The sequence below is a fragment of the Lissotriton vulgaris genome, chromosome 1_1, assembly GCF_964263255.1.
Source record: "Lissotriton vulgaris chromosome 1_1, aLisVul1.2, whole genome shotgun sequence".
In the NCBI taxonomy this organism is placed as follows: Eukaryota; Metazoa; Chordata; class Amphibia; order Caudata; family Salamandridae; genus Lissotriton; species Lissotriton vulgaris.
The window spans coordinates 1121136551-1121161610 of NC_141685.1; the positions used below are offsets into that span (position 1 = coordinate 1121136551).

A 25060-nucleotide genomic window follows, 5' to 3' on the forward strand; every position below is an offset into this window, starting at 1 on the left:
AAGGCTAGCTTAATTGGGAGGAGATGGAACACTTAGTAAAGCACTTCTGTAAAGCATATAGAAACTTGAAAAGGCCCTAATGCAGAAAGGACAGATAATTTCCAACTTAAATATCCATCCCGCTCTAGACGCAGCTGAAACTGCCTCCAGGGAGATCGGTACATCCCATCATGCTGAAATGTCTAGACTGGCTACGAGTTTCAGGTTTCAAGCCAGAGGTTCAACTCACCTTCTAAATGAGCCCTTCCATGGTGCACACCTGGTTGGGCATGAGGTTTACATTGTACTCCTTAAAGCCAAGAAGGACTCAAATAGCTAATGCCTTGGGAGCCCCACAACCCCAGTTAGCGAGGGAGGGTTTTGGAATCATTAGCCCGAAGCAGGGACAAAGTCAACAGAAACCTCTCAAGAACAACCTTTCAGTCACAGCCGATTCTTCAACAAAGTAATTCACCCAAGCAGTACCACTGGGGAGATTTCCAGGGTAACTGCCTTGCAAGGCAAGAGGCACCCAAGGAAGGGGCACCTCTGCTGCAAAACCGTGAACTTTGATTCCCCCGACAGTTGTTGTATGGTGAGTGTGCAAAATGATTGGGAGACAATAACCTTAGACAATTAGTTACTCTTCATCAATAGAGGAGAAGGCTATGGGGTGTACCCACCCCAGGACAGGGCCCCATTGGTCCCTGCCCTTGCCCGATCTGTAACGACCCTAAATGTAGTATTTAGGGGCACCCCAAACCTTTCCTTCCTTAGATCCCGTTTTTCAACAACAACAAGACCAAGAAACAAGATGACCTGCCGTGCAGCTGCTAACTAAAGGATGATGCCCACTGACTTGGCCCCAGAACCCTACAGGCCTGTTGATCCTTGATCCTGCTCCTGCGAAACTCCGGCGTCTTCGGCGGACAGCAACCTCGACAACCCCGGAGGACCTGCCTGCCTGCCTTGAACCTTCCAAAAGACTCCCACGAGCAGTGGTTCTGCTCAAACAGCAATACCCCTGGTGCCAGCCAGGAACCTGGAATCCAGCCCACTCTGCACCCGCTAAGCCCGGCCTGTGCCTTAGTGATCCAAGACCATGAGGATGTCCCCCTGGACGACTGGGACCTGAAGTCCAGTCCCTAAAGACCCTCCTCGATGACCCAGACAACGCCTTCAGCCTCAGAACCAGGGACCCCCCCAACCACGACCAACTGAGGGTAAGATTTCCTGATGCCAAAAGACACCCCTGCACCCGACGTCCCACTGCCCCCTGTGCCCTCCTTTGGGGTACCTACCTCTTCTCCAAGATCCCAACTTACCTCTCGCAGTGGTGGTTGCACCTGAAGAATCTCCGTCCCGAGCCTGCAGCCTTTGTTCACTTTTTAACTTTCCCGTTGGATAACATTGAGCCCCCGACGGCTCAAAAGCACCCTGCACTCAGCCGCCCGAGTGCCGCTGGAAGTGCAACTACTACCCTACTCTACTTCCCCACTTGCCCTGAGTAAATGACCAGGAGCTCAGCTCCCACAGCCGCGTGGCCTGCTTGCTTGCAGCCACCAACCAAAGGCCCCCTACCCTCCATTGGATTGCATTGGGCCTACTCTCCCTGCACCCGGCTGCCCCTGTGCCGCTGAGGGTGTAACAACTGTACCTTTCCGACCCTGGGAGACCCCTGAGTTTATGCCCTGAACTTTAACTTCACCAGTGGAGTACTTACCTGAAAGCTGATAACTCACTTTCCTTCCATAGGCTAACATTGACTGGTTTTCACTGAAATTTCTTTCAAGTGTGGAGTTTTGAAACTTTAAAATATTCATCTAAAATCAGCCGAACAACTAATTCCGAAATACTCACCTGTGATCAGGAGAGAAGCCAGTACTGTACCTTCTAACCCAGTACTGAACCGCAAAAGTAATCCTAACTGTACTTACCTGTAACCTGAATTTTCTTCCATTGGAAACCATTGACTTTTTTTCTGTGAATTTTCTTGTGTGCCGATTTATGCAAACGACAGGTGTTCTTTAAAGATCGTACCCAATACTAAAACGTAAATACTTACCTGTCTTAGGTTGAGGTACCAGTGCTGAACCTAGGATTCCAGAACTGAATTACAAAAGTAACGAGAACCTACTTTACCTGTGACTTGAATTTCCTTCCATAGAATAACATTGCTAGTTTTTCCCTGAAAAGTTTCGAAGTGTCCACTTTGAAAATACATTTATATTCTTTAAAAATCACAACTCTAACCAAAATGCTTTTACTTCACTGTTTACAGCTTAGGTCCCGGGACTGAATCCAGGATCAAGTCCTGTGGTTAGAAAAGTAATCCTTAACCCCTTCGATGCTGATGACAGAACGGTTCCGTCATCAGCATCGGCTGAGCTGTGCTGATGACGGAACCGTTCCGTCATGACTCCGCCCGCGCAAGGCGGAGTCAGCATGGGCGGGGAATTCACGCCGCACGGATGCGGTTAAAGTAATCAACTGCATTTATGTAGAAAACCCCATTGAGCTCAATGTTAAATTATGTTTAGAATTGTGTTGCCTATTGCAACCACTGTAGGTATTGTACTTACAAATTCTATTACCTTTCTGCAAAGTAACTACTTGAAGTCACTTATATTGAGAAAAGTATATTTTTGATTCCTGTTGGTTCTAAAATAAAACTATATCTTTTGATATAAAACAATTGGCCTAGAGTTCAGTTCTTGAGTGTGTGAAACCTTTTGCTGACTGAGTGTGTACAACAAATGCTTTACACTGTCCTCTGGTACTGCCTTACTGCTCGACCAAGCTACCACTTTAGAGAGTAAGGTTATATCTAACTTTAACCTCTGTCATACCTCTGGAGACTAGGGACTCTACACACACTTTACCTTACTTTGGTCCAGTATATATAGAACCACTTTCTTACACTCGCTGACAGTGCCTCACTCACACTCAACAAGCAGTAACCCTTCTGAAAACAGAATTTTTGCAGCGTGAATCTTTCTGGATTCACTATGCTGTGCATTATTCCGCGGTCTAGTGGTTGGGTCCGGAATCGTAGTCTTCTCTTTGGTTTTTTTTTTTTTTCGTACCCCAGGTGGGCGTCGACGTCCCACCTTTTGGTGTCCGTCCTGTGACGTCGGCGTGCTTCCTGCGGAAGCTCCCACCCTTGGGCGCCATCTTCAGATTCTTTTTTCCGCCGTTGGGTCTGGATCGTTCTCGAAAGGGCTCCAGAGTTTTGGAGAAAAGAAGAAGCAAGACTCGAGTTTGGAGAGAAAAAACATCGGAAAAGACGAAGGAAGACTACACCATCGAAAAGGACGACAAAGAAGGGGAAATTTTCGACATTCCTTCGACGTCCACAGGAGAATGCGCAATCAGGGGACACCCTGAACGCAGGACATGGACAACACACCATTCAAATTCTGCCGAAACTGCCATCATAGGCACGCGCAGAAGGACCAACACCCAGTCTGAAACCTCTGCCTGCCGGTCGACCACGAAAGCAGAGATTGCAACGCCTGCTCCGCGTTCACCCTGAAGACCTTTCGAGTGAGAGAGAGGCAAAGGATCGCAAACTACACCATGCAGGGCAAGAGACAACCTCCGTCCCTTCGAGACCTGGGACTCTCGACCTACGAAGAGGATTACGTCGCCGAAGAAGACATCGGCTACACGGTCGCAGAGACCGATAATAAGAAGACTACTGATAAGGTAAGAGAATCGACTACCCAAAAAGGCCCGAAAGACTCTCGACAGTCCACACAAGACTCTCGAAAAATCGTGGCCAAACCCCCGAAAGCGCCGACGCCGAGAACTTCGGCATCCGCAGCAGCATCCAGGCCCAGCGGATCCTCTCAGAAGGACTCCCTGGAGTCGAAGGAGGGCGACCAACCAAAGTCGTCGAAAAGCCTCCAAGATAAGGAGCGCTCGACTACGAAAACATCTTCGAAGTCGATGACGAAAGACGCAAGACCAGACTCGACGCCGAAAACAGCATCGCCGCCGGAAACAATCTCGACGCCGAAACCCATCTCGGCGCCAGCTAGCGCGCCAAAGAGACAGGCACAACAACTCGACGCTGAACAGGCGGCGGAGATGGAAAGAAAGAAGAGGAGACTCGAAGCAGATATGGAGAACATCCTGCAGCGAAAGAAAGATTTCGAAGAGAAAATGAAATCTTACACAATTCCCTCGAGGCCAAAGTCACCAGAAGTACATGTGGTCGAAGATGAAGAGGAAGATTTTGAAGTAGAACAAGCGTCAGAGACCCTGGAAGATCTGGCATTTCAGGAAGATGATAATGCCTATTACGAGGAAGAGAGAGAGGACGAACAGACGGTGTACCAAGAATCAACATACTCGGATACACAGGAGGTAGAGTGGCAGGACGTCGACGCCGAAAGTCCAGAAGAGGGAGTGGACACATATCCAGCGAGGCCCTCGCCACCGGACGACATTGGGCTCTATAATGAATGCATCAAGAACGCTGCAACAGCGTTCAGGGTCAAGCTCGAAGAGGAGGTGCCGAAAGGGGATTTCCTAGTAGAGACACTACTTCCGATGCACACTAGGAGCCAGTACCTGCCAATGCTTGAAAGCATCAAAGGGCAAGGAAGAGCGGCATTCAAGGAGCCTGCTACTTGTAAACCCGTCACGCCAAGGACGGAGAAAAAATACAAGCACTCCTCAAAGGACCCAGCCTACATACAGGGCACGGTCGCTGCTGACTCTATCATCACGGCAACAGCAAGAAGAAGGGGCAATATGCCAACTACTTCGGGTCCACCCCCTGATAAAGAGAGCAGAAGGATGGACCTAACAGGAAGGAAGATCGAAAGGAATGCCGCTATGCACTGGCGCAAGGCTAATTCCAATGCACTACTCAACAGACACCATTACCAGATCATGGAGGAACTGGGCCAGTTGGTGAAACACCTACCTCAGGGGCACCAACAAAGGGCTTCGCACCTGGTAGAGGAAGGCAAGAACTTGGCAAACTCTTGCCTAAAAACAGCACTGGACGGGGCAGACACGGCCAGCAGGCTTATGATGCTGGGCATCACAGAAAGAAGACAAGCCTGGCTCAGAATATCAGGCTTTAAACCGGAGGTGCAACACAACATCCTGAACACTCCGTTCAACGGTGACACTGTTCGGTGCAATAGTGGACGACAAGCTTTCACAGCTCAAAAAGGATAATGACACCGCAAGATCCATGGGGGCCTTGCAATTCAGGGGAGCGAAGAGAGGGACCCCGTCAAGGAGACCACACGGGAGAGGTGGGAACCAGCCGGGAACGTCGCATCAGTCCTTCCAACATTCCCACCAAAGCGACACCCATACACAACATGGCCATCAAAAACAGCAATGGCAATACCAACATAGGGGCCAGTCCTTTCGCTGGAGAGCGGGCGGAGGTGGAAACACCAGGAGGGGTGGACAGCAAACAACCTCCAAGTGACTCTGCCTCATTGACAGTGCACACCCTACAAAAATCTCCAAGGGTGGAGCACAAAACCAAAAAACTGGAGTCTGCATGCACCAAAACAACACGAGCACATAACACCAGTGGGAGGAAGATTAAAACTCTTCCTCCAGGAGTGGAGAAACATTACAACAGACAAATGGATCATCAACACAATACAGTACGGGTACTGCATAGAGTTAGAAAAAACACCACCAAGCAGAAGACCAAAGAAAAGAGCACTAGCAAAAAAGGAACTAGAGCTTCTTCAGAAGGAAGCAGAGGAACTGCTACTAAAGGAGGCTATCGAGCCTGTACCTCCCAGGGAAAGGAACAAGGGGGTGTACTCTACGTACTTCCTAGTACCCAAAGTAGACGAAACTATGAGACCCATCCTGGACCTAAGGTTCCTCAACAAATTCATAAAGACACAGAAATTCAAAATGACATCCCAGCAAGAAGTACTCCCACAGATTCAAACAGGGGACTTCATGGTCACCATAGACCTAAAGGATGCCTACCTACACATCCCAATGAACAGACGGCACAAACATCTGCTACGATTTGCAATCCACTCAGACCACTACCAATTCACGGCATTGGCCTTCGGACTAAAATCAGCACCAAGGGTGTTCACAAAGTGTCTGGCAGTAGTCGCAGCCCACTTAAGGAGGGAGGGGATACACGTATACCCTTACCTAGACGATTGGCTCATAAAGGCAAAGTCATACAATACGTGCAAACAGCACGCTCAGAGAGTGACAGACACACTAATCGCCCTAGGTTTCTCCATTCACTGGAAGAAATCCTCCATAAACCCACAACAGGTCAAAATATTTCTGGGGGCACAAATCAACACCATTCAGGGGAAGGTGTTTCCCAGCGAGAAGAGAAAGACTGCACTGTTGAAGGAGGCGCGCCTCTACCAGAAGGAGCAAGCTCTGACAGTGAGGGCGGTGAGCAAGATGATGGGCATGATGGCCTCATGCATCCACATAATACCAAATGTCCGACTACACATGAGACCACTCCAGGAGTGGCTGCAGGACCAATGGTCACAAGCGACGGGGTGTTGGGAGGACCTAGTGGTTGTAACGCACGCAGTGCAAGAGGAGATATCATGGTGGAACAAAGAAAACATAACAAAAGGGAAACTTCTAACACCACCAACAGTGACCATCACCACGGACGCATCCCAAAAGGGATGGGGAGCACACATGGAAAAACTACGCGTGAGGGGCTTGTGGACACAAGCAGATGCTGTAAAACACATCAATTACCTAGAACTAAAGACCGTTCTCCTAGGTATGAAAGCCTTCCAGACGAAGTTGTACAATCAAACAGTGCTGATCCAGACGGACAACACAACAGCGATGTTCTACATAAACAAACAGGGAGGAACACAATCAGCACCGCTGTCAGAGCTAGCGCAAGAAATATGGAAATGGGCAATACCATTGAAAATAGATCTACTGGCGATACATCTGCCAGGAAAAGAAAACGTGGAAGCAGACTGGCTCAGCAGACAGACATCGGCCTCGCACGAATGGGAGCTGAATGCACAAGAAACAAAGAGACTGTTCGACAGGTGGGGAACACCGTCAATAGACCTGTTTGCAACACACCAGAACGCGAAATGCCAACACTTTGCATCGAGGCAACCAGAGGAGGGGTCCCTGGGGAATGCCCTATGGATAAGCTGGTCAAAGACATTTGCCTACGCTTTTCCACCGATTCCCCTGATACACAGGGTACTCAGCAAGTGCAGGACAAGCAACATGACCCTCATACTGGTCGCACCCCAGTGGGCCAGACAAACATGGTACTCTCAGATTATGGAAATGACACAGAGTGCACCTCACAAATTTGGGAGGAGGAAAGACCTAGTCTCCATGCAAAACGGAGAGGTGTTGCATCCAGAGCCAGAAAGTCTCAGCCTAGCAGCCTGGCTCCTGGGGACATAGAGTTCGCACACCTAAAGCTACCTGAGAGCACCCTGAGGGTACTTCGAGTGGCAAGAAGACCAAGCACACGTAAGTGCTACGTGGCCAAATGGAAGAGGTTCACATTATGGTACAAAAAGGAGGGTCTGCACAACAAGATGACAAGAGACTCTACAGTCCTTAAGTACCTCACACACCTGCTCGAGACTAACCTGAGCTCATCATCGCTAAGGGTACACCTAGCAGCCATTGTCGCCTACACTAGAGGGGAAACAGGCAAAAGCTTCTTTACTTCTATAATTGTAAAAAGATTCTTGGAAAATGCAAAAAGAATAGCACCACCTAAAAGATTACCACCACCGGCATGGAACCTCAATATAGTACTGACAGAACTCATATGAAAGCACCTTTTGAACCGATGCATAAAGCCTCACTACAGATGCTAACGTTAAAAACAGCATTCCTAGTGGCAATCACCTCGCTACGCAGAGTAAGCGAGCTGCAGGCGTTAACACTACAGGAACCCTACATACAAATTCACAACGACAGGGTGGTGATGAGAACGGACCCACACTTTATGCCAAAGGTGGTGTCCAAGTTCCACATACCAGACGATTCAAATACCAAGTTTATCAGAAACCAACAACAAAAGCAGAAAGGGCACTGCACACTCTGGATGCGAGACGTGCAGTCATGCATTACATAGAAAGAACTAAAGATCACAGGAAAACCAAACAGTTTTTTGTCTCCTTTGCTGAAAGTTTCATGGGGAAAGCTGTTACTAAAGGAACAATTGCACGATCGATCGCGCAAACTATACAATTCTGCCACAAACAAGCTGGACAAGAACTAGTAGAGGGGCCAAGGTCCCATTCAACAAGAAAGAAGGGAGCTACAATAGCCTTCTTGGCAAACACTCCCATTCAGGACATATGCCTGGCGGCAACATGGGCTTCTGTGCACACGTTCACAAAACACTACTGTGTGGACATACAAATGAACAAGGAAGCACTAGTGGGACAGAAAGTGCTTCAGCACATATTCAAGAACACAAGCTCATCTTCCACCCAGCCGCCACAATAACAACAAACCGCTACGAAGTCTATGCACATCATAGTGAATCCAGAAAGATTCACGCTGCAAAACGAATAGTTTCTTACCTGTCGGTGTAGTTTTGCAGCTTGAAGATCTTTCTGGATTCACTAGCGAACCCACCTACCTCCGCCAGAAAGATGAGGCTGGAGAAAAGAGGTGGTAAACAAAAAAGAAAAAACTTCATAGAACTTCAAGGAAAACAACGCTAAAAGAGAAAAGATAAAGAACATTGCCATACAATTCGGAAACAGAACACAAACGGGAAAGAAAAAAGAATCCGAAGATGGCGCCCAAGGGTGGGAGCTTCCGCAGGAAGCACGCCGACGTCACAGGACGGACACCAAAAGGTGGGACGTCGACACCCACCTGGGCTACGAAAAAAAAAAAAAAGAAAGAAAAGACTACGATTCCGGACCCAACCACTAGACCGCGGAATAATGCACAGCATAGTGAATCCAGAAAGATCTTCAAGCTGCAAAACTACACCGACAGGTAAGAAACTATTCGTTACGGTCAGTTCCTTATAGTCTCACCGCCTCTACATACACAATTCTTCTTGGGAGCAATAATTGCTACAGTAACAGGCAAGCGTAGCTCAACAACAAGAGATTGATGGCATTTCAAAGGCTGCTTCTTCTTTAGAAGGCTTCATGTTCTGTAACTGAGAGGGAAATCCTGAAACCTTTGTTGAAGGGGTCTTGAATTGCAATAATCCTGAATGCTTGCTTGCTTATGCACCCACTTCAGGAAAGTCATGCCAGAAAATTGTCACAAGTGGTTGGACAGTGGGAGGATCTAGTGTTGGTTGACCCTAGAGTACAGCACGTGCTGCAAACTTAAAACATTACTTACCTGTAAGTCGGTTTTCAGCTTGTAGTGCTGTAGATTCTCATGCACCATCCCATCTCCTTGGATGCAAGATCATATTGGAACGTTTGAATAATTCATTATTTTCAAAAAAACTATATGTAAGTATGAAAACATCTTTCTTTTTACAAGTTGCAACTGGTCACCAGTATATGAAGACTGTCCTGCTTCTCATTACTGCACATACTTACTCTCACTTGTGTGGGGAATCACAATCTGAGGTAGAGTCTCTGTTTTAGTACTTAGTGTGTGTTTTAGGAAAGGGATCACAAGTCACATTGAAACCAAAACTTTTACTTAAAAGAAAACCAACTTGTAACATCCATACACAACACTAGATGGTAGAAGGGTCCTGAGCATATCCTCTACAGCAGTATAAGCTACAAACCGATTGTTATATTATGTAAAGTTTTCCATACATCAATTTTGAGACCATGTTTGCTGAACTTGTAACTAGCCCATACACTACCATCCCATCAGGAAGGGTTGATCATTATCATTTGTGTTGGAATCACTTGCTGATAAGAGTCTCTGTGCAGGAGCCTTTTCAGATGACCGCACCAGGAAATACTGGATCACTGCACGCAAGAGAATCTTTATTCCTAACTGCCAGAGTATTTACACCATTGTTTTTTCTAAACATTTCTGGAACTGCTTCACGTGGAAATAAGCATGCAGTACCAAAAAAAATCACAATACAATTGAGCCCAGAAGAGATGATAAAGCAGTGTTTCTGATCCTATCATTGCAGATTGATGAGCTGGCAAAGCCTGCCTTTTTATCCAAGAGTTTGGAGGAGTTGAAGATAGGCACATACAGCAACATTGCCATGGTGCGGACTACCACTCCAGTTTATGTGGCTCTGGGCATTTTCGTGCAGCAGCGAGTCTCTGCCTTGCCAGTAGTGGATGAATCAGGTAAGGGAAGATACAATTTTTCGTTGTCGCCGCCTTCAAATGTTGCTGCCTTCTACTTTTTTTGGGGCTTTGGAGAAACAAAGGTATTACAGGTTTAACTCTGGACCACACAATGCTGATCCAAGTGTAATCTAGTTGAACTCAGGCTCCTGCTGGAATGATCTGAGCTGGACTGTGGTAATGAGCCAAGATGAATGGCTTTAATGGAATTGCTGTAAACAGCGGTAATACGGATGGAGCGAAACTGCTGGGAGAAGACAGGGTTCCTGCCAAGCGAACCAGGAAGAACTGCTGGCATGAGCTAGGGCGGGTTGAGGGTCCTGCTGTGGTGCATGTGAGTCCTGGCTTGATAAAGTGGGGTTAACTGAATGAATGAGCTAAGGTGAATGGCTGGGATGAAGTGTCTGCAATGTGGGTGCCCAAACCTTTAGATGGGCTGGGGTGAGTTAGGGTTCTTCCAGGAGGAAATGGGGTGAACTACTAGGATGAGCTAGAAGAATTGCTTGTTGGAATAGTATTCTATTCATGATTAAGAAGAAAGAAAAGGGAAGAAATGTACTTATGATGAAGAAGCCCATATGATAAAAACTGTACTTTACATTTTATTGATAATTCTATTGCTATGATTGCGGAGAAAACCGAATGAATTCCATATGCATTCTTAACTATAATCTTCATACTAATCTGTGCTGTAGACAACCTAAATAGACCTATAACCCTCACCCTAAAAGTAATATTAATTCTCTATCAAGGAATCTTTATTAATATTTATAAACACCGATCCTGTCAATCAAAGTGAGGGATCTTGGAACAGCTTTAAAACGAAAAAAAGAATTTGCACTATGCCATTCAACATTTACTTTACTTTTGTTATCTTCCTTTTAAGAAAAGAATGAAAAAGCAATTTCTCACAGGCATCCACCGTTTGTGAGACCACAAAGAACACTGCCACTATGACTGTCCCTGAATATCTTCCTTCCCAGCATGCCTCACAGTTGACCATATTAGCTGTCCATTTTTTTTTCTGGATCATTGAAGTAGGATTACAGGAAAATACCTCTACTCATCTCTTCTACTTTCATAGCTGTTTCACAAAAAATGCATTACTCTTATTTCATATGCTCTTCAAACACATTATGCATGTTTTTAATAAACTATTAGCTGATGGGTTTGGAGTGGTCATTCTATTTTGATCTAGGCGTGTTTGCTTTTGGGTGTGAAGTTTGTTTACAGGGACTAGGAAAAATGAGAGACAGAGTAGTTTGCTGCAAGACTACTAACTGTTTTCATTTTTGTTCATCTGGTTTCCGTGTATAGGAGGGTATACTCACATTTCCCCAACATGGTGTCTAGAGCTAAAACTTTAAGTCATTGTATGACTAGGGGTTTTCAGTAACACTATCTCGAGAGGTTGGATTAGTGCCATTTATGTTGCCCCTGTTTTAGAACTTTCATAGATTCCAATGCTTTGTATCATTTCCCGTCGTCGGAGTGGGAGCCTCAGTAAAATAAAAATACCATAGTAATAGGTACAAAAGAGAAAACTAGGCCTAGGCCTCATCTCATTTTGTAGCCTATCAATCTCTTTTTGTAAAAGAGACCAAACTTTCTGCCACAACCAATCAGAACTGCCCTTACCACTCTCTCACATTCATTGTGGGTCCCTCCGAGGCTAAAGAGGTCCCTGGACGTCTGAGCATTTCTGATGTTTCAAGGACTCAGTGGCTATGAGATTCCACTTTGTCCTGGTGATGGCTGTAGTCGAGGGAGCATATCAGCTGTTTAGAGACTGATGTGCTGTCACATTTCCTTAAAGTTTGTTTGAATGAATAACATCATGCGCAGGCACGGTGCCATGATAATGCACTTAATCATGAACAGACACAAAGTCATGAGGAGGCATAGTGGTTTTTATTTATTATTTTTATTTAGAAGTTTTCTATAGCGCTAACAAGACCCGAAGGTAGCAGAGCGCTTTACAATAGAGGGAATGAAAAGAGAACAACATGACACAAACCCAATAAAGCGATCAGCGAGCGACAATTTGGAATGCAGGACTTCTTGGTAACAGGATTCAATGTTACTGCATGGGTTCAGGGGACGCTTGCTGATCCAGGTTACCCGCAACCAAGGGAACGGATAAGGCACAAGGATTTGAGTTGGCTCTTGAATTCTGAATAGGACGGTATAGTTCTGTTGTGCGGGGGGGTGGCGTTCCATATTTTGGGGGCATTTCCTGAGAAAGAGCAGTCCCCAGTTCTCTTCTTTCTGGTTTTTGGTAGGATGAGCAGCAGGGAGTTGGAGCTTCTCAAGCTTCTGGCTTGGCCTGCTTTTTTGAGCTTGTTTGCCAAGTATTCCGGTTTGCCGTTGTGGAGGGCCTTGTGGGTGAGGCAGGCCGTTCTGAAGGTGCTCCGCATTTCCGCAGGGAGCCATTCGAGTTCTTTGAGTGCCGGGGAGATGTGGTCAGATTTTTTGCAGCCTGTGATCATTCTCGCTGCCGCATGAAGTGTTGTTTTTAGAGGGGCCAGGTGCGATTTGGGGATGCCTGTTAGGATTGAGTTCCCATAGTCCAGTCTTGATAGAACTAGAGATTGCGTGGCTAGTTTGAGGTCCTTGTTGGGAATGTAAGGTTTGATTTTGTTCAGAAGTCTGAGGTTGAGAAATGCGCTTTTCGACGAATTCTTAATGTGGTTTGTCAGGGTTAGTTTGGGGTCTAGGGTGAAGCCCAGGGATTTGACGGAGTCGGCTAGCGTGAGGTTACCTTTGAGAGCATCGATCGATTTTAGCCACTCGGTGATTTGAGGGTTGTCTTCTTTGTTTGAGATGAGGAGTGTTTCTGTCATGTCGGGGTTGAGTTTCAGGTGATTATTTGTCAGCCAGTCTTGAACTTCATTTAGGACATCGTTAAGTCTGTGGATGTCTTTAAGAGAAGAGGTTTCCAGGTAAATCTGCGTGTCATCCGCGTAGAGGTGAAAGTGGATGTTGGCGTTCCTGAGTAACTTGGCGAGCGGTTCCATGTAGATGTTAAAGAGCTGAGGAGAGAGCACTGATCCTTGCGGGACACCCTTGTTGACCTGCTGGGTTTCGGAGGTGAAGTTCTTCATTTTTAATTATTTGCGTATGGTTATGTAAGAAGGAGGAGAACCACTTGAGAACTACCTAGCCAAGGCCGGCTCTTTCTTGAAGGGTCATGATGAGGAACTTGTGGTCCACCGTGTCGAACGCTGCGGAGAGATCAAGGAGTATGAGGAGGCAGCACTTGTCAGCGTCAAGAGAACCATGAATGTCGTCTATGATGTTCAGCATCGCGGTTTCTGTGCTACGGCCTTGTCTGAAGCCGGATTGGAGGGGGTCCAGGAGGTTGATGTGGTCCAGATGTTGCGTCAGTTGCAGGAGTACGCAGCGTTCAAGTGTATTCGAAAGCAAAGGGAGGTTGGATATCGGTCTAAAATTGTTCAAGTCACTTGAGTCAAGACCGAGTTTTTTCAGCAGAGGAGTGATTTGCCCCATTTTTAGACAATCGGGGACCACTCCGCTTTGTAAGGAGCTGTTTATGATTCTTCCCAGATGGGCGCTAAGGTAAGCTTCATTTTTTTGATTAAAGAGGGGGGAAAGGGGTCTGAGACGTGTGCTGATGGTTTGGAGGTCGAGATCAGCGAGATTATCTCAGTTTCCTGGACGGGGCGAAAGCTTAGCCAGGGGGAAGGAAAGGAGTTGGTTGGGATTGCCAATGGGAAGGCCGGGTTGCTCTTCTGGAGGTGCGGGTTGTTGATGTCTAGAGACAGTTCGATTTTTAAGACCTTATCGTTGAAGAAGTTGGCGAAGTTATCACAGAGTTCTTTGGATGCCTGCAGGGATGAGGGCCGGGGCTTGGATGTTTGTTGTCTGATTATGCTGTAGAGCTCTTTGAGTCTGTTTTTGGATTTGACCAGTGCCTCACGGAAGAAGCTGGATTTTTTGTTTTTGATATGGTTGTTGTACTTCCTGCGGGCAGATTTTAGTTGGAGGCGGAGAATGGCGGTTGGGTTGTTTCTCCACTTTCTTTCTTTGGCTCTCAAGTTTCTTCTTTCTGCGTTGAGGTCCGCAGTGAACCAGGTTCTAGATGGAGTGGCTCGGCTTCTTTTGAGCTTTAGAGGAGCTAGATTGTCGAGTATGGAGACTAACCCCGCGTTGTAGTGGTCGACGAGATCATTGGTCGAGAGGTGCAGTGTGTTATTTGGAAGAAGTGAACTTAGCTGACCTTCCAGGATATCTTGGGGTACTTGGGAGAGGTTTCTTGACCATTTGGGGGGGTCTTGCGGAGGTTTAAGCGAGATGATGGGGTGATTGATATGAAATAGGATCCTGTGGTGATCTGACCAGTCAACGGGTAGTATGTGGTTGACCGTGATAGAATTCTTTTGGGCAATGATGGCATCCAGTGTGGCTCCTTTGTAATGAGTCTCCTCGGTACAGTGTTGGGTGAGGTTGTTATCATCAAGGAGGCTAGATAGCGATCTGATTAGAGGGTTATGGGTCTCATTCCATCGGAGGTTCAGATCACCAAGAATTAAGATTTTGGAATCGCCAAGTGCGTCTTGAGCAATCAGGTTTGATAGTTGTTCTCCAAACTCATTATTTCTGCCCGGGGGTGATAGAGTAGGTGGCACAGTAGAGAGTCGTTGTCTTTTGTCTTGATGACGGTGGATAGACATTCAAACGAGTTGTACTCGAAGGAGGAGGTTTCTGTGATGCTCCAGCTATCCTTGTGGATGATAGCGACCCCACCTCCTCGTTGTTTGATCCTGTCTTTGGAGATGAGGGAGAAACCGGGTGGAACCAGCATATCTAGGCAGGGAGGGGATGTCTTATTAAGCCAGGTCTCCGTGAGGAACGCAACGTCAATGTCATGTGTGTGGTTTGAATTCTCTCAATGTTGTGAAGTGTGTTTAATGGCAGTGCTTGACTTGTATCAGTGATAAAGGATGCTGAGTCACCCTAGAAATATCATGAAGCTGTTAACCTCCAGTGTCCTTTGATTCAGTATGGATTACTCCAGTATTAGAACTTTCATAGATTTACATGCTTGAATCATTCCCCATTGTCTAGACCGGGAGTCCCTGGTACCTTAGAAAAGTAATGTCACAATATAGAACATACCAGCCTTAAGGCTTTCGGTTTGGTAACATATCCTAGTCATTATTTTAAAAAAGGACTAAACTTAAGAGTCAACCAGTCAGGTCACACACACCCTGTAGAACCTTCCTGAGAGAAGCTCCAGTCAGATGTTCAACTGCACGTCATGCTAGGGAGTCTCCACTGAGCTCTGCTCAGTTTTCCTGTCAGAAAAAATCCAGAAGATTTTTCTAAAGACTTTTCTTTTGAAAATGTATAGATATACTCTAAGATTCTATGTAACTGTTAGAGTGTCTCAATGTGACTTTTATTATGTCAGACACACCTAAGAAGGGGCTCTTCAGACCCAGTGGTACTTGCAGAAAGAAGAGGTTGCACGTTGATGACCCTCATCCAGACTGCATGTACTATCTTTATCCTGCGCATAAGACAAAAGACTGCAAGTTATATTGTACGTTTTCCTCTAAAACTTGGAAAGACCATGAGGAGCGACTCCTTCTATGGCTTCAAAAGCTCATGACCAAAAAAAGACTCCTGCGCCTGATGAGAGTGACACTTCATCTATGTCTTCCTCCAAAACGCCTCTCAAGAGAGTTAAGGATGATCCTGCAGCTCATTCCTCTCATGAACGACCTAAAAAGGCATCCAAAATGACCTACCAGGTCTCTCATAGACACCCCAGGCCATCCAAGTTACCTCATAAAATTGGGAAAAGAGGAAAGGGAAAAGAGGAGTCAAGTTCCTCCTCCAAAGGACTTCAAAAATCGACTTCTGAGGCACTAACACCTCCAACGAAACACATTTAAGAAGCTGCCTTCTGCTCCCTTGACGGATGGCTCATCAACAGCATATCTGTCGACGAGAAAATCGTTGGGGGTGAGGACTGTCATAGCTGCATCAATGGCATCTACCACCAACACTATTACAGTGTAGACGGCGGCATCTTCCTCAAGGACTACCTTATCACCGATCAGCCATACCGCTATATCGTCGACGATAAGGATTACCTCCTCATCGATGCTCCTGTTGGCAAAGTTTCCATTGATGACGACACCTCCTTTGTCTGAGAGTTTCCAGTCAACTGTGCCTACCCTGTCACCAACGAATCCCTCATCGAGGATGAGACCGAAGCCATCAATCATGTTGACGCTACCATCGTCAATAGCCATAGAAAACATTGTAGTTAAGCAGAGACTAAGAGAAAAAATGCTCACACCGGCTCATACATCTCCAAGTAAGGTGCCTTCACTACTACCTTCCCATCTTCTGGACTTTGAAGATGATAGCCTCTTTGGTGCAACATGTAGCCCTTCAGAGCTTCATGTCATATGCCAGGGCGATTATGATGAGGATGACTACTATGAACAAGAGTATTATGCCCCTCAGAAGCACTACCAACACCATCTACAATACCAAGAAGACATGGTATGTCTTCCAACAGCACTTGTATCTGACTTACAGTTTGTCAGATGACAGGAAAAGTTGTCCTCCAGCGTCTGCTCCTGTTCAACACAGCCAGGCTACGACAGCTTCAGGGCCTCTTCAGCCACCAACGCCTATGCAGTAATTGCCTCTGCCTCCACCAGTAGTCCTTTCTTCACAAGTAGCGCAACTACATGATTTCCACCTCTTCTGAGGAGGAACGAGAAGGAGGTGAACTCCCTGACCACCATGATGAGTGGGATTTACGTATTGCCAACACTGTCCTCTCCATCACCGCCCCATGTATTCTCCTCCGGAGAACATTGGAGGTTTCCACAACCTGTTAGAAAGAGCAGCATCACATTTCAAGTTGCCTGTACACACAAAACAAAATGACTGTTTCCTTTATTATTCAAGGAACCTTTTCGGAAAATGGTCAGTGCTATGCCCATCATTGATTACATTTGAGATTAGGGCTTAAGGGTTATGTGCAATCCAGCTTCAGTAGCAGCAGTGTTGCAACGACTCGATAAAAAATAGAAGGCTCTGAAGGTGGCACCAACCTGCTTAACGAGTCACCCCAAATCAGACTCAGTCATTTCCCAGGCGACACAGTTAAGATCCAGGAATCACTCCACACCACAATCAGTACCTCCAGACAAAGAAGGTAGATGCCTCTATGACATCGGGACGCGTTTTTCAGCTATGTCAGCACTCACAGAGAGAGAAGCAAATACCCTGGCTCTACTTGGCTGATAAGATCTGCAAATGTGGTCCGATATTGCCCGTATCTAGACAAGCTCCCAGATACCATCAAGCGGGAAGCAAAACAAGCATTGGAAATGCAATAGGTCTCGCATTAGAAAAGTTGGAGTTATTGGTATTGTAAATCACATATGTTATTTATTTGTTGGTTTTTAAAATTGCTAAATTGATGGCTTTGTCATTTACAATGCCAATAGTTATAACTTTTGCGAATGTGACACCTATAGCATTTGGAATGCAACATGTTTTGTATTTACGTGACTTAGATGGCAGCTCTTGTCGTTAGGCCACATCTCTAGAGAGCAGGAGAGTGCAGCAGGGGAGGGAAGCACAGCAATGCAATAGGTCTTGCATTAGGAAAGTTTGAGCTATTGGTATTGTAAAGGACACATTTTTTATTTATGTGCTTGTTTTGAAAATAGCGAATTAATAGCTTTGTTATTTAGAATGCCAATAGTTGAGGGTGAGGGTGAGTGAGGGTGAGGTGTTGAGGGTGAGTGAGGGTGAGTGAGGCTGAGTGAGGGTGAGGGGTTGAGGGGGAGGGGTCGAGGGTGAGGGTTGAGGGTGAGGGAGGGTGAGGGTTTGAGGGTGAGTGAGGGTGAGGGGTTGAGGGTGAGTGAGGGTGAGTGTGGCTGAGGGGTTGAGGGTGAGTGAGGGTGAGGTGTTGAGGGTGAGTGAGGGTGAGGGTGAGGCTGAGGGGTTGAGGGTGAGTGAGGGTGAGTGAGAGTGAGTGAGGGATTGAGGGTGAGGGGTTGAGGGTGAGTGAGGGTGAGGTGTTGAGGGTGAGTGAGGGTGAGGGGTTGAGGGTGAGTGAGGGTGAGTGAGGGTGAGTGAGGGTGAGTGAGGGCGAGTGAGGGCGAGTGAGGGCGAGTGAGGGTGAGGGTGAGGGGTTGAGGGTGAGTGAGGGTGAGGTGTTGAGGGTGAGTGAGGGTGAGGGGTTGAGGTTGAGTGAGAGTGAGGGTGAGTGAGGGTGAGGGTGAGTGAGGGTGAGGGTGAGTGAGGGTGAGGGGTTGAGGTTGAGGGTGAGGGGTTGAGGGTGAGTGAGGGTGAGGGTGAGTTAGGGTGAGGGTGAGGGTGAGGGTGAGGGGTTGAGGGTGAGGGGTTGAGGGTGAGTGAGGATGAGTGAGAGTGAGGGTGAGTGAGGGGTTGAGGGTGAGTGAGGGTGAGTGTGGCTGAGGGTGAGTGAGGGTGAGGTGTTGAGGGTGAGGCTGAGGGGTTGAGGGTGAGTGAGGGTGAGTGAGAGTGAGGGTGAGTGAGGGATTGAGGGTGAGGGGTTGAGGGTGAGTGAGGGTGAGGTGTTGAGGGTGAGTGAGGGGTTGAGGGTGAGTGAGGGCGAGTGAGGGCGAGTGAGGGCGAGTGAGGGTGAGTGAGGGTGAGTGATGGTGAGGGGTTGAGGGTGAGTGAGGGTGAGGTGTTGAGGGTGAGTGAGGGTGAGGGGTTGAGGGTGAGTGAGAGTGAGGGTGAGGGTGAGTGAGGGTGAGGGGTTGAGGGTGAGGGGTTGAGGGTGAGTGAGGGTGAGGGTGAGTTAGGGTGAGGGGTTGAGGGTGAGGGGTTGAGGGTGAGTGAGGGTGAGGGGTTGAGGGTGAGTGAGTGAGGGTGAGGGTGAGGGGTTGAGGGTGAGTGAGGGTGAGGGTGAGTGAGGGTGAGGGTGAGCAGGGCCGGCTCTAGGCATGTGCAAGCTGTGCACCTGCACAGGGCCACCAAACCCCAGGGGCCACCACACCAATATATATCCTTAATATATTAATCCTCTGAGGATGGATACATATTTGCGTGGTGGCCCCTGGCAGGGATTTGGCGCCCTCCGGCTCTGTTCCACTTCTAAACTCCCTGACCCCCTCCCCTCTTTACTGGCCTGCGCGCTCCGCCCCGCCCGGACCCCCTCTTCCGGGCCCCCTACCTACGCTCCCTGCCCAGGGCCACCATGAGCCTAGAGCCGGCCCTGGGGTGAGTGAGGGTGAGGGTGAGGGTGAGGGTGAGGGTGAGAGGGTGAGAGGGTGAGGGTGAGGGTGGGTGAGGGTGGGTGAGGGTGAGGGTGAGTGAGGGTGAGGTGTTGAGGGTGAGTGAGGTTGAGGGTGAGTGAGGGTGAGGGTGAGTGAGGGTGAGGGGTTGAGGGTGAGTGAGTGAGGGTGAGGGGTTGAGGGTGAGTGAGTGAGGGTGAGGGGTTGAGGGTGAGTGAGGGTGAGGGGTTGAGGGTGAGTGAGGGTGAGTGAGGGTGAGGGGTTGAGGGTGAGTGAGGGTGAGGGGTTGAGGGTGAGTGAGGATGAGTGAGAGTGAGGGTGAGTGAGGGGTTGAGGGTGAGGGGTTGAGGGAGAGTGAGAGTGAGGGTGAGGGGTTGAGGGTGAGTGAGGCTGAGGGGTTGAGGGTGAGTGAGGGTGAGTGAGGGTGAGTGAGGGTGAGGGGTTGAGGGTGAGTGAGGGTGAGGGGTTGAGGGTGAGTGAGGGTGAGTGAGGGTGAGGGTGAGTGAGGGTGAGGGGTTGAGGGTGAGTGAGGGTGAGGGGTTGAGGGTGAGTGAGGGTGAGTAGTGGATGTGGTGGTGGATGTAGTGCTCGTGGGTGTGGTGGTGGTGGGGATGCGGTGGATGTCATGTTTTTGTAGCTCACACTCTGGATAAGGCACGCACGGATTTCAGTCGTTAAACCGAGGCATGTTATTTCATGGAGAATGAAGTGCGGACAACTGATGAGGGCGCGGTCAAAATCCAGGTAAAGTATTCTGAAGATTTTGCAATCCCGTCCTTCGCAACACAAAAACCCCCCAACAAAACAATCAAGATTTGGAAACACTTTTGCCATTTTAGCAAGATTCTGATCTAACTACGCCACTAAAAACTCTGCCCAATCGCACAGTTGCTTGAATCCCACTAAAGAGGACTACATAAAAAGACTAAACAAAACACCACAAAACCGTGTATAAAGAAAACAAAATAGTGAATCGTTTCTTTATCTAAATGTATCCCAAGTCGCTTTTCTAGTTATAACAATACAAAAACACGAAACCATGAAACGTCATCTGTTTAATATTTTCCTCGCTTCTTTTACAGTTCTACAACAGCACAAGTGTGTGGCAGGAATACTCAACATTCCTTGGATAAAACACAGTCGCTTTCTTCCGCTATTACTAGTCACAAATGCTGCTGGGGGAACTGAAAGGCGAGTTGCGCAAGTTACCGTTCGCTGGGGCATGATCAACAACCGTTTCCAGAAAACGTATCACTAAGGATGTACACATTTTCAAAGTGGCAGAAGGACAGGGCTCCTGAAACGAAACATAAAACATGAAAAATACGCTGATAAACAAGCCCACTTTATTTCCACCGTAAAGGTTTGGGAGGTAAGAGTAGGAGGTGGGGGTGGGAAAGGAAACAAACAAGACGGGGGAAAAAAAAACAGTAAAACAGCCAGTGACTGGAATATTCTTCATCACTCAAACAGCACGAGGTGGGTGGAGGAATGAGCGAAGACGTCTTATCGAGATGTGAAATTACATCATGGGACGAAGCCGGCAACAGAAAGAACAAGCATTACACGGATAGCCCCTGCGCACGCCGACTCGGACGCAAAGCAAACAAGACGGAGGGAAGAGAGAGAAGGGGAGGGGGGAGGAGAAATGCGACACGGCGGGCAGGGGAGGGGGCGGAGCGGGGAGAGGGAACAGACGGAACAAGACGGAGGGAAGAGAGAGAAGGGGAGGGGGGAGGAGAAATGCGACACGGCGGGCAGGGGAGGGGGCGGAGCGGGGAGAGGGAACAGACGGAGGGAAGGCAGATAAGGGGAGGGGGGAGGAGAAATGCGACACGGCGGGCAGGGGAGGGGGCGGAGCGGGGGCCTGGAGTGCGGCTGAGGGAACTGATGTGCACGCGCTTTTAAGCTCAATGCGCATGCGCATTGAGCTTAAAAGTCACGGGCACTGCAAGGAATCGCCACGATTCCTTGCAAGTTGGATAAAGAGTGGATAAGCCCCCATAGTCTCGCTTGCTCGATGCGCATGCGCATCGACAGGCGATGTAGGAAGGTACATCCTGACTATGGTTGCCCCCAACTTTTTGCCCTGTGTTTTAGCTGGTTTTGGACATAGTCGACCTGGGATCCTGCCAATCAGGACCCCAGGCCTACTGCTCTCTCTTAAAAATGGATTCCATGTACCCTAGGTACATTTCCAATTGGTACTGGGCCACCTTATCAGACCCTGTAACTCAGGGCATAGGTGTACCCAGGGCTGCCAGGGGCTGCAGCATGTATTATGCCACCCCTGGCTGGCCTCCTAAATTTGACACAACTGGCTGCATGACAGCTGGGGCAAAGTCGTGTAATCACCCTTTGCTGTAGGTGTAGTATACCTATACCTAACCCTAAAATGGACACACAGATTCCTATCAGTCACTCCTATGGCAGGCCTTGACAATCCTGAAGGCAGAGTGCTTGGAATCATGTGAGATGGTGCTCTGGCATGAGCTGAGCCTGTCTGCAGCTTGCGGAATCAAGTCCTAATAGCTGTTCCATGATATCGCATACCATATACTCTTAAGTGCATTATAATCCTCGCGGTTAAATGCTATCTTTGGTATTGCTTTATCAAAACATGTCGAGTAAGGTGTCATACGAATTGGAATACTAACCCCTCGCCAATTCTGGCGACGGGGTTAGCATTCCACCCTTCTAGAGGGACACGACATGTATGTAACTGTGAACCCCGGTTAAAGTTAACTGAAGCCTCAGCTCCACAAAATGGATGCTGCCACCACAGACACGAGTCTGACCCCCTGCAGCTGGGAGTCCTTCCAGCGAGGGGAGCCTGGACAAAGGGTTTCCTGTCAGGGGCGGTGCTAGCACCGTCCCAGACATGGTTTTGTGTATCCTGGGTAGGCAGGGCTTTACAGGAAGGTGACTGCTGAGTGGCACCCCGGTGCTCACTACGCATAGGCCGGTCTGAACCAGTTCCAGGGGCACACCAGCCCCTGGCCTGGGGAAGTCCGGCATGGCTGAGGGGTGTAACCACCCCCCACCTAGTCCCACCCATAGGCAGGACCTAGTCACCGGGTCAGCCCCCTTTTTTAGTATAAAGATGGGAGCGGGCCCCCTGTTAAAATTAGATCATCTTTGGAATCAAGATACCACTTTCTTCGAAAGGACTTCACGATTTCTTCTTCAAGATTCTCCCTTGTGGCTAAGGAGTAGTCACCCTGCATCAAGCGGGCACCATCCTAAAGAACACTGCGGTCTGCTGCAAGTCCTTCATCACGAATCCGACGACCCAGCTCGACGAGACCCGGCTTCCCTGGCACCTCTGACCTCTACTCACCTCTACAGCCAAGCTGAGAACCGTGAGTGCGACGAGACCTCAAGGGACCGACGATCGCCAAGACTGCACGACATCTTTACTGCAAGCCCACCGTGTCCTCCACTGGTGAGTGCTTTGGGGTCCGAGAAGCCCCGACCCTGCGCAGCTCCAGCACCCAAGATCAGCCCCCCTGCATCTCCACGATCGGCGTGGGGCCCTTCTGCTGTTTGCTGTGCACCGCGTTGTTTGGCTACTAGCCGGCTGGCTTGTGGCCTTCTGAACGACGCCCAACGACTTCACGACTGCTGGTCTGGTTGCTCCAGGCTGGCCCTTGCTTCCTTTTTCAAGAGAGGCACCCCGGACCCTCCTGGTCCACTCCAGACGCCATTTTAGGTCCACCGCGTGGGCTTGAATTTGCCAAGGCTTTGTTGCCCAATCCTGGGTCCAGCGACGCCGACAGCTTCCATCTTCGTGGGACAGCTCGATCCTCCATCCTGGTCGCCGACAACGCCTCCTGGTCCGTGAGATCTTCGAGTCAAGCGTCACCCACTCACCTTGTCGAGGTGGCTACCATCCGGTGCCCTCCTGGTGCCCACTGACTACTGGCTAGTAGTCTCGAACTTGGTCCCCTCTGCTTTCAGGTGTCATCTATCTTCGATCCAGGCTTGGATCCACCGAACTTTCTTCACTGGTCGCCTGCCAGCAACTTCTTTCTTCCAGGCTCCTGGTCCGGCAACGAGGATTCCCGACGTCTTTTGAGTCCTATGCAGCTGCAGCCCCTGGGCTAGGTAACTTCGGCATTTCGGTGCCCCAGCATAGCCTCACTATCCAAGGGTCAGGATCCACTTTCGTTTTCTCCCTACCAGGTCGGGTTCGCCCGAGAACACTAACTTTGCAATTTCTAGCTACCATAGACCTTGTCCCGCATCTCGCGTGAGAGTGCACACACTGCACCCGAGTCCCCTGGGTCTCCTAGAAGTAATCTAACGATTCTATCGTCAAGTCCTAGCGATTCCAAAGCCTATTAGTATTGTACTTACCTGCTAGTAATTTCGCATTCCACTTTCAGAGTATATGGTTTTCCGTGCCCCTCGGGCATTTGTATATACTGTGCTAACTTAAGTATTTTTGTAAGAGTTTTGGTTTGTGCTTAGTACCCTGTCCTCATAAAGAGTACAGGGCTGTTGTGATCTTTAAATAAATAACTGTTTATTTTCATAACACTTGTGTGGTGTCCTTTCACTTGGTATTCAAGGGGTATATGTGTGGTAAACAGCTGGCTTAACACGCCCTCTCGAGTCTTTAGCCTTAGACTGCTCGTATCCACGCTACTAGGATAGCTGGTCTATAAGGTTGACTTACAACCAATCATCAATAAGGGTTGCTGGACTGATACATAGTGTTCACTAGAATAGTGAGCACTGCATATCAGGCCACCTTCTCACATTGGTGAGCAGCGGTTGGGATTTGAGCTTGCTGTTGTTTTACCACACGTATCCTAAGAATATCTTGCTGAAAGATCACATAAGTACTGTTAGGTACATATAACTAAAGCTTAGAATACTCTGAGTTCTACTGAACCAGCTGTTGTAGCTCCTCAAGGCTTAGCACACCTTGGCTACAACTCTAGCAAGGGACCAGTAGGTAACACATAGTGTAGGTAGGTGCATCACTTACACCACACTAGAAGCAGTATGTCGGTCACAGGAGGAAACACTGAGTCTCCCCTTGTGTCAGTTGACCCTCCACAGGTCATCCCTTCAAAATATACTGCTCTTAGCTTCCATGAGATGAGACAAGTGTGTACTCTCAGGAAACTAAAACAGGGGTCTAACCCCACCACTTCCTTTCTGATTGGTCTCCTAGAGGCTTATGATGCCAGTAGGGCTGGTAACCCAGACCCTTCTAATCCAGATGGAAGTTTGCCCTCCTTACAGGGTCCCTTTGATATCCATCCCCTCCTTGAGGCAGATGTTGCTGAGGATGAGGATGAGTTATCAGGGGATGAGGCAGATAAGGGACAGGTAGAAGTCAATAGACTAACCAGGTCCAACTTAAGCAGACATGAGCTTGGTACAGGGGGACTCCTGGGCCCACTCTCAGGTCAGCTTAACATTGGGAATGGACGAGTTAGGTCTCTATCAAGAGGCTCTAGCAGATCCTTTCGAACCAATGGCTCTCTCAACTCTTCTCACAGAGGAATGTCTTCCCCTAAG

General features: G+C 48.3%; 1 protein-coding gene across 4 annotated transcripts in view; it reads left to right on the forward strand.

Annotated features, from left to right (window-relative positions):
- PRKAG1 (protein kinase AMP-activated non-catalytic subunit gamma 1) overlaps positions 1 to 25060 on the forward strand; it is a 274867-nt gene that overhangs the window by 152223 nt on the left and 97584 nt on the right. For all 4 annotated transcript variants that reach the window (XR_015309591.1, XM_086963714.1, XM_086963712.1 and 1 more), the window contains one exon: positions 10097 to 10262. Coding sequence is in view for 3 of the 4 variants with exons in the window: in XM_086963714.1 (XP_086819840.1) it covers positions 10097 to 10262 (166 nt within the window). In the remaining variant the exon portion in view is untranslated. The remainder of the gene's footprint in view (positions 1 to 10096; positions 10263 to 25060) is intronic.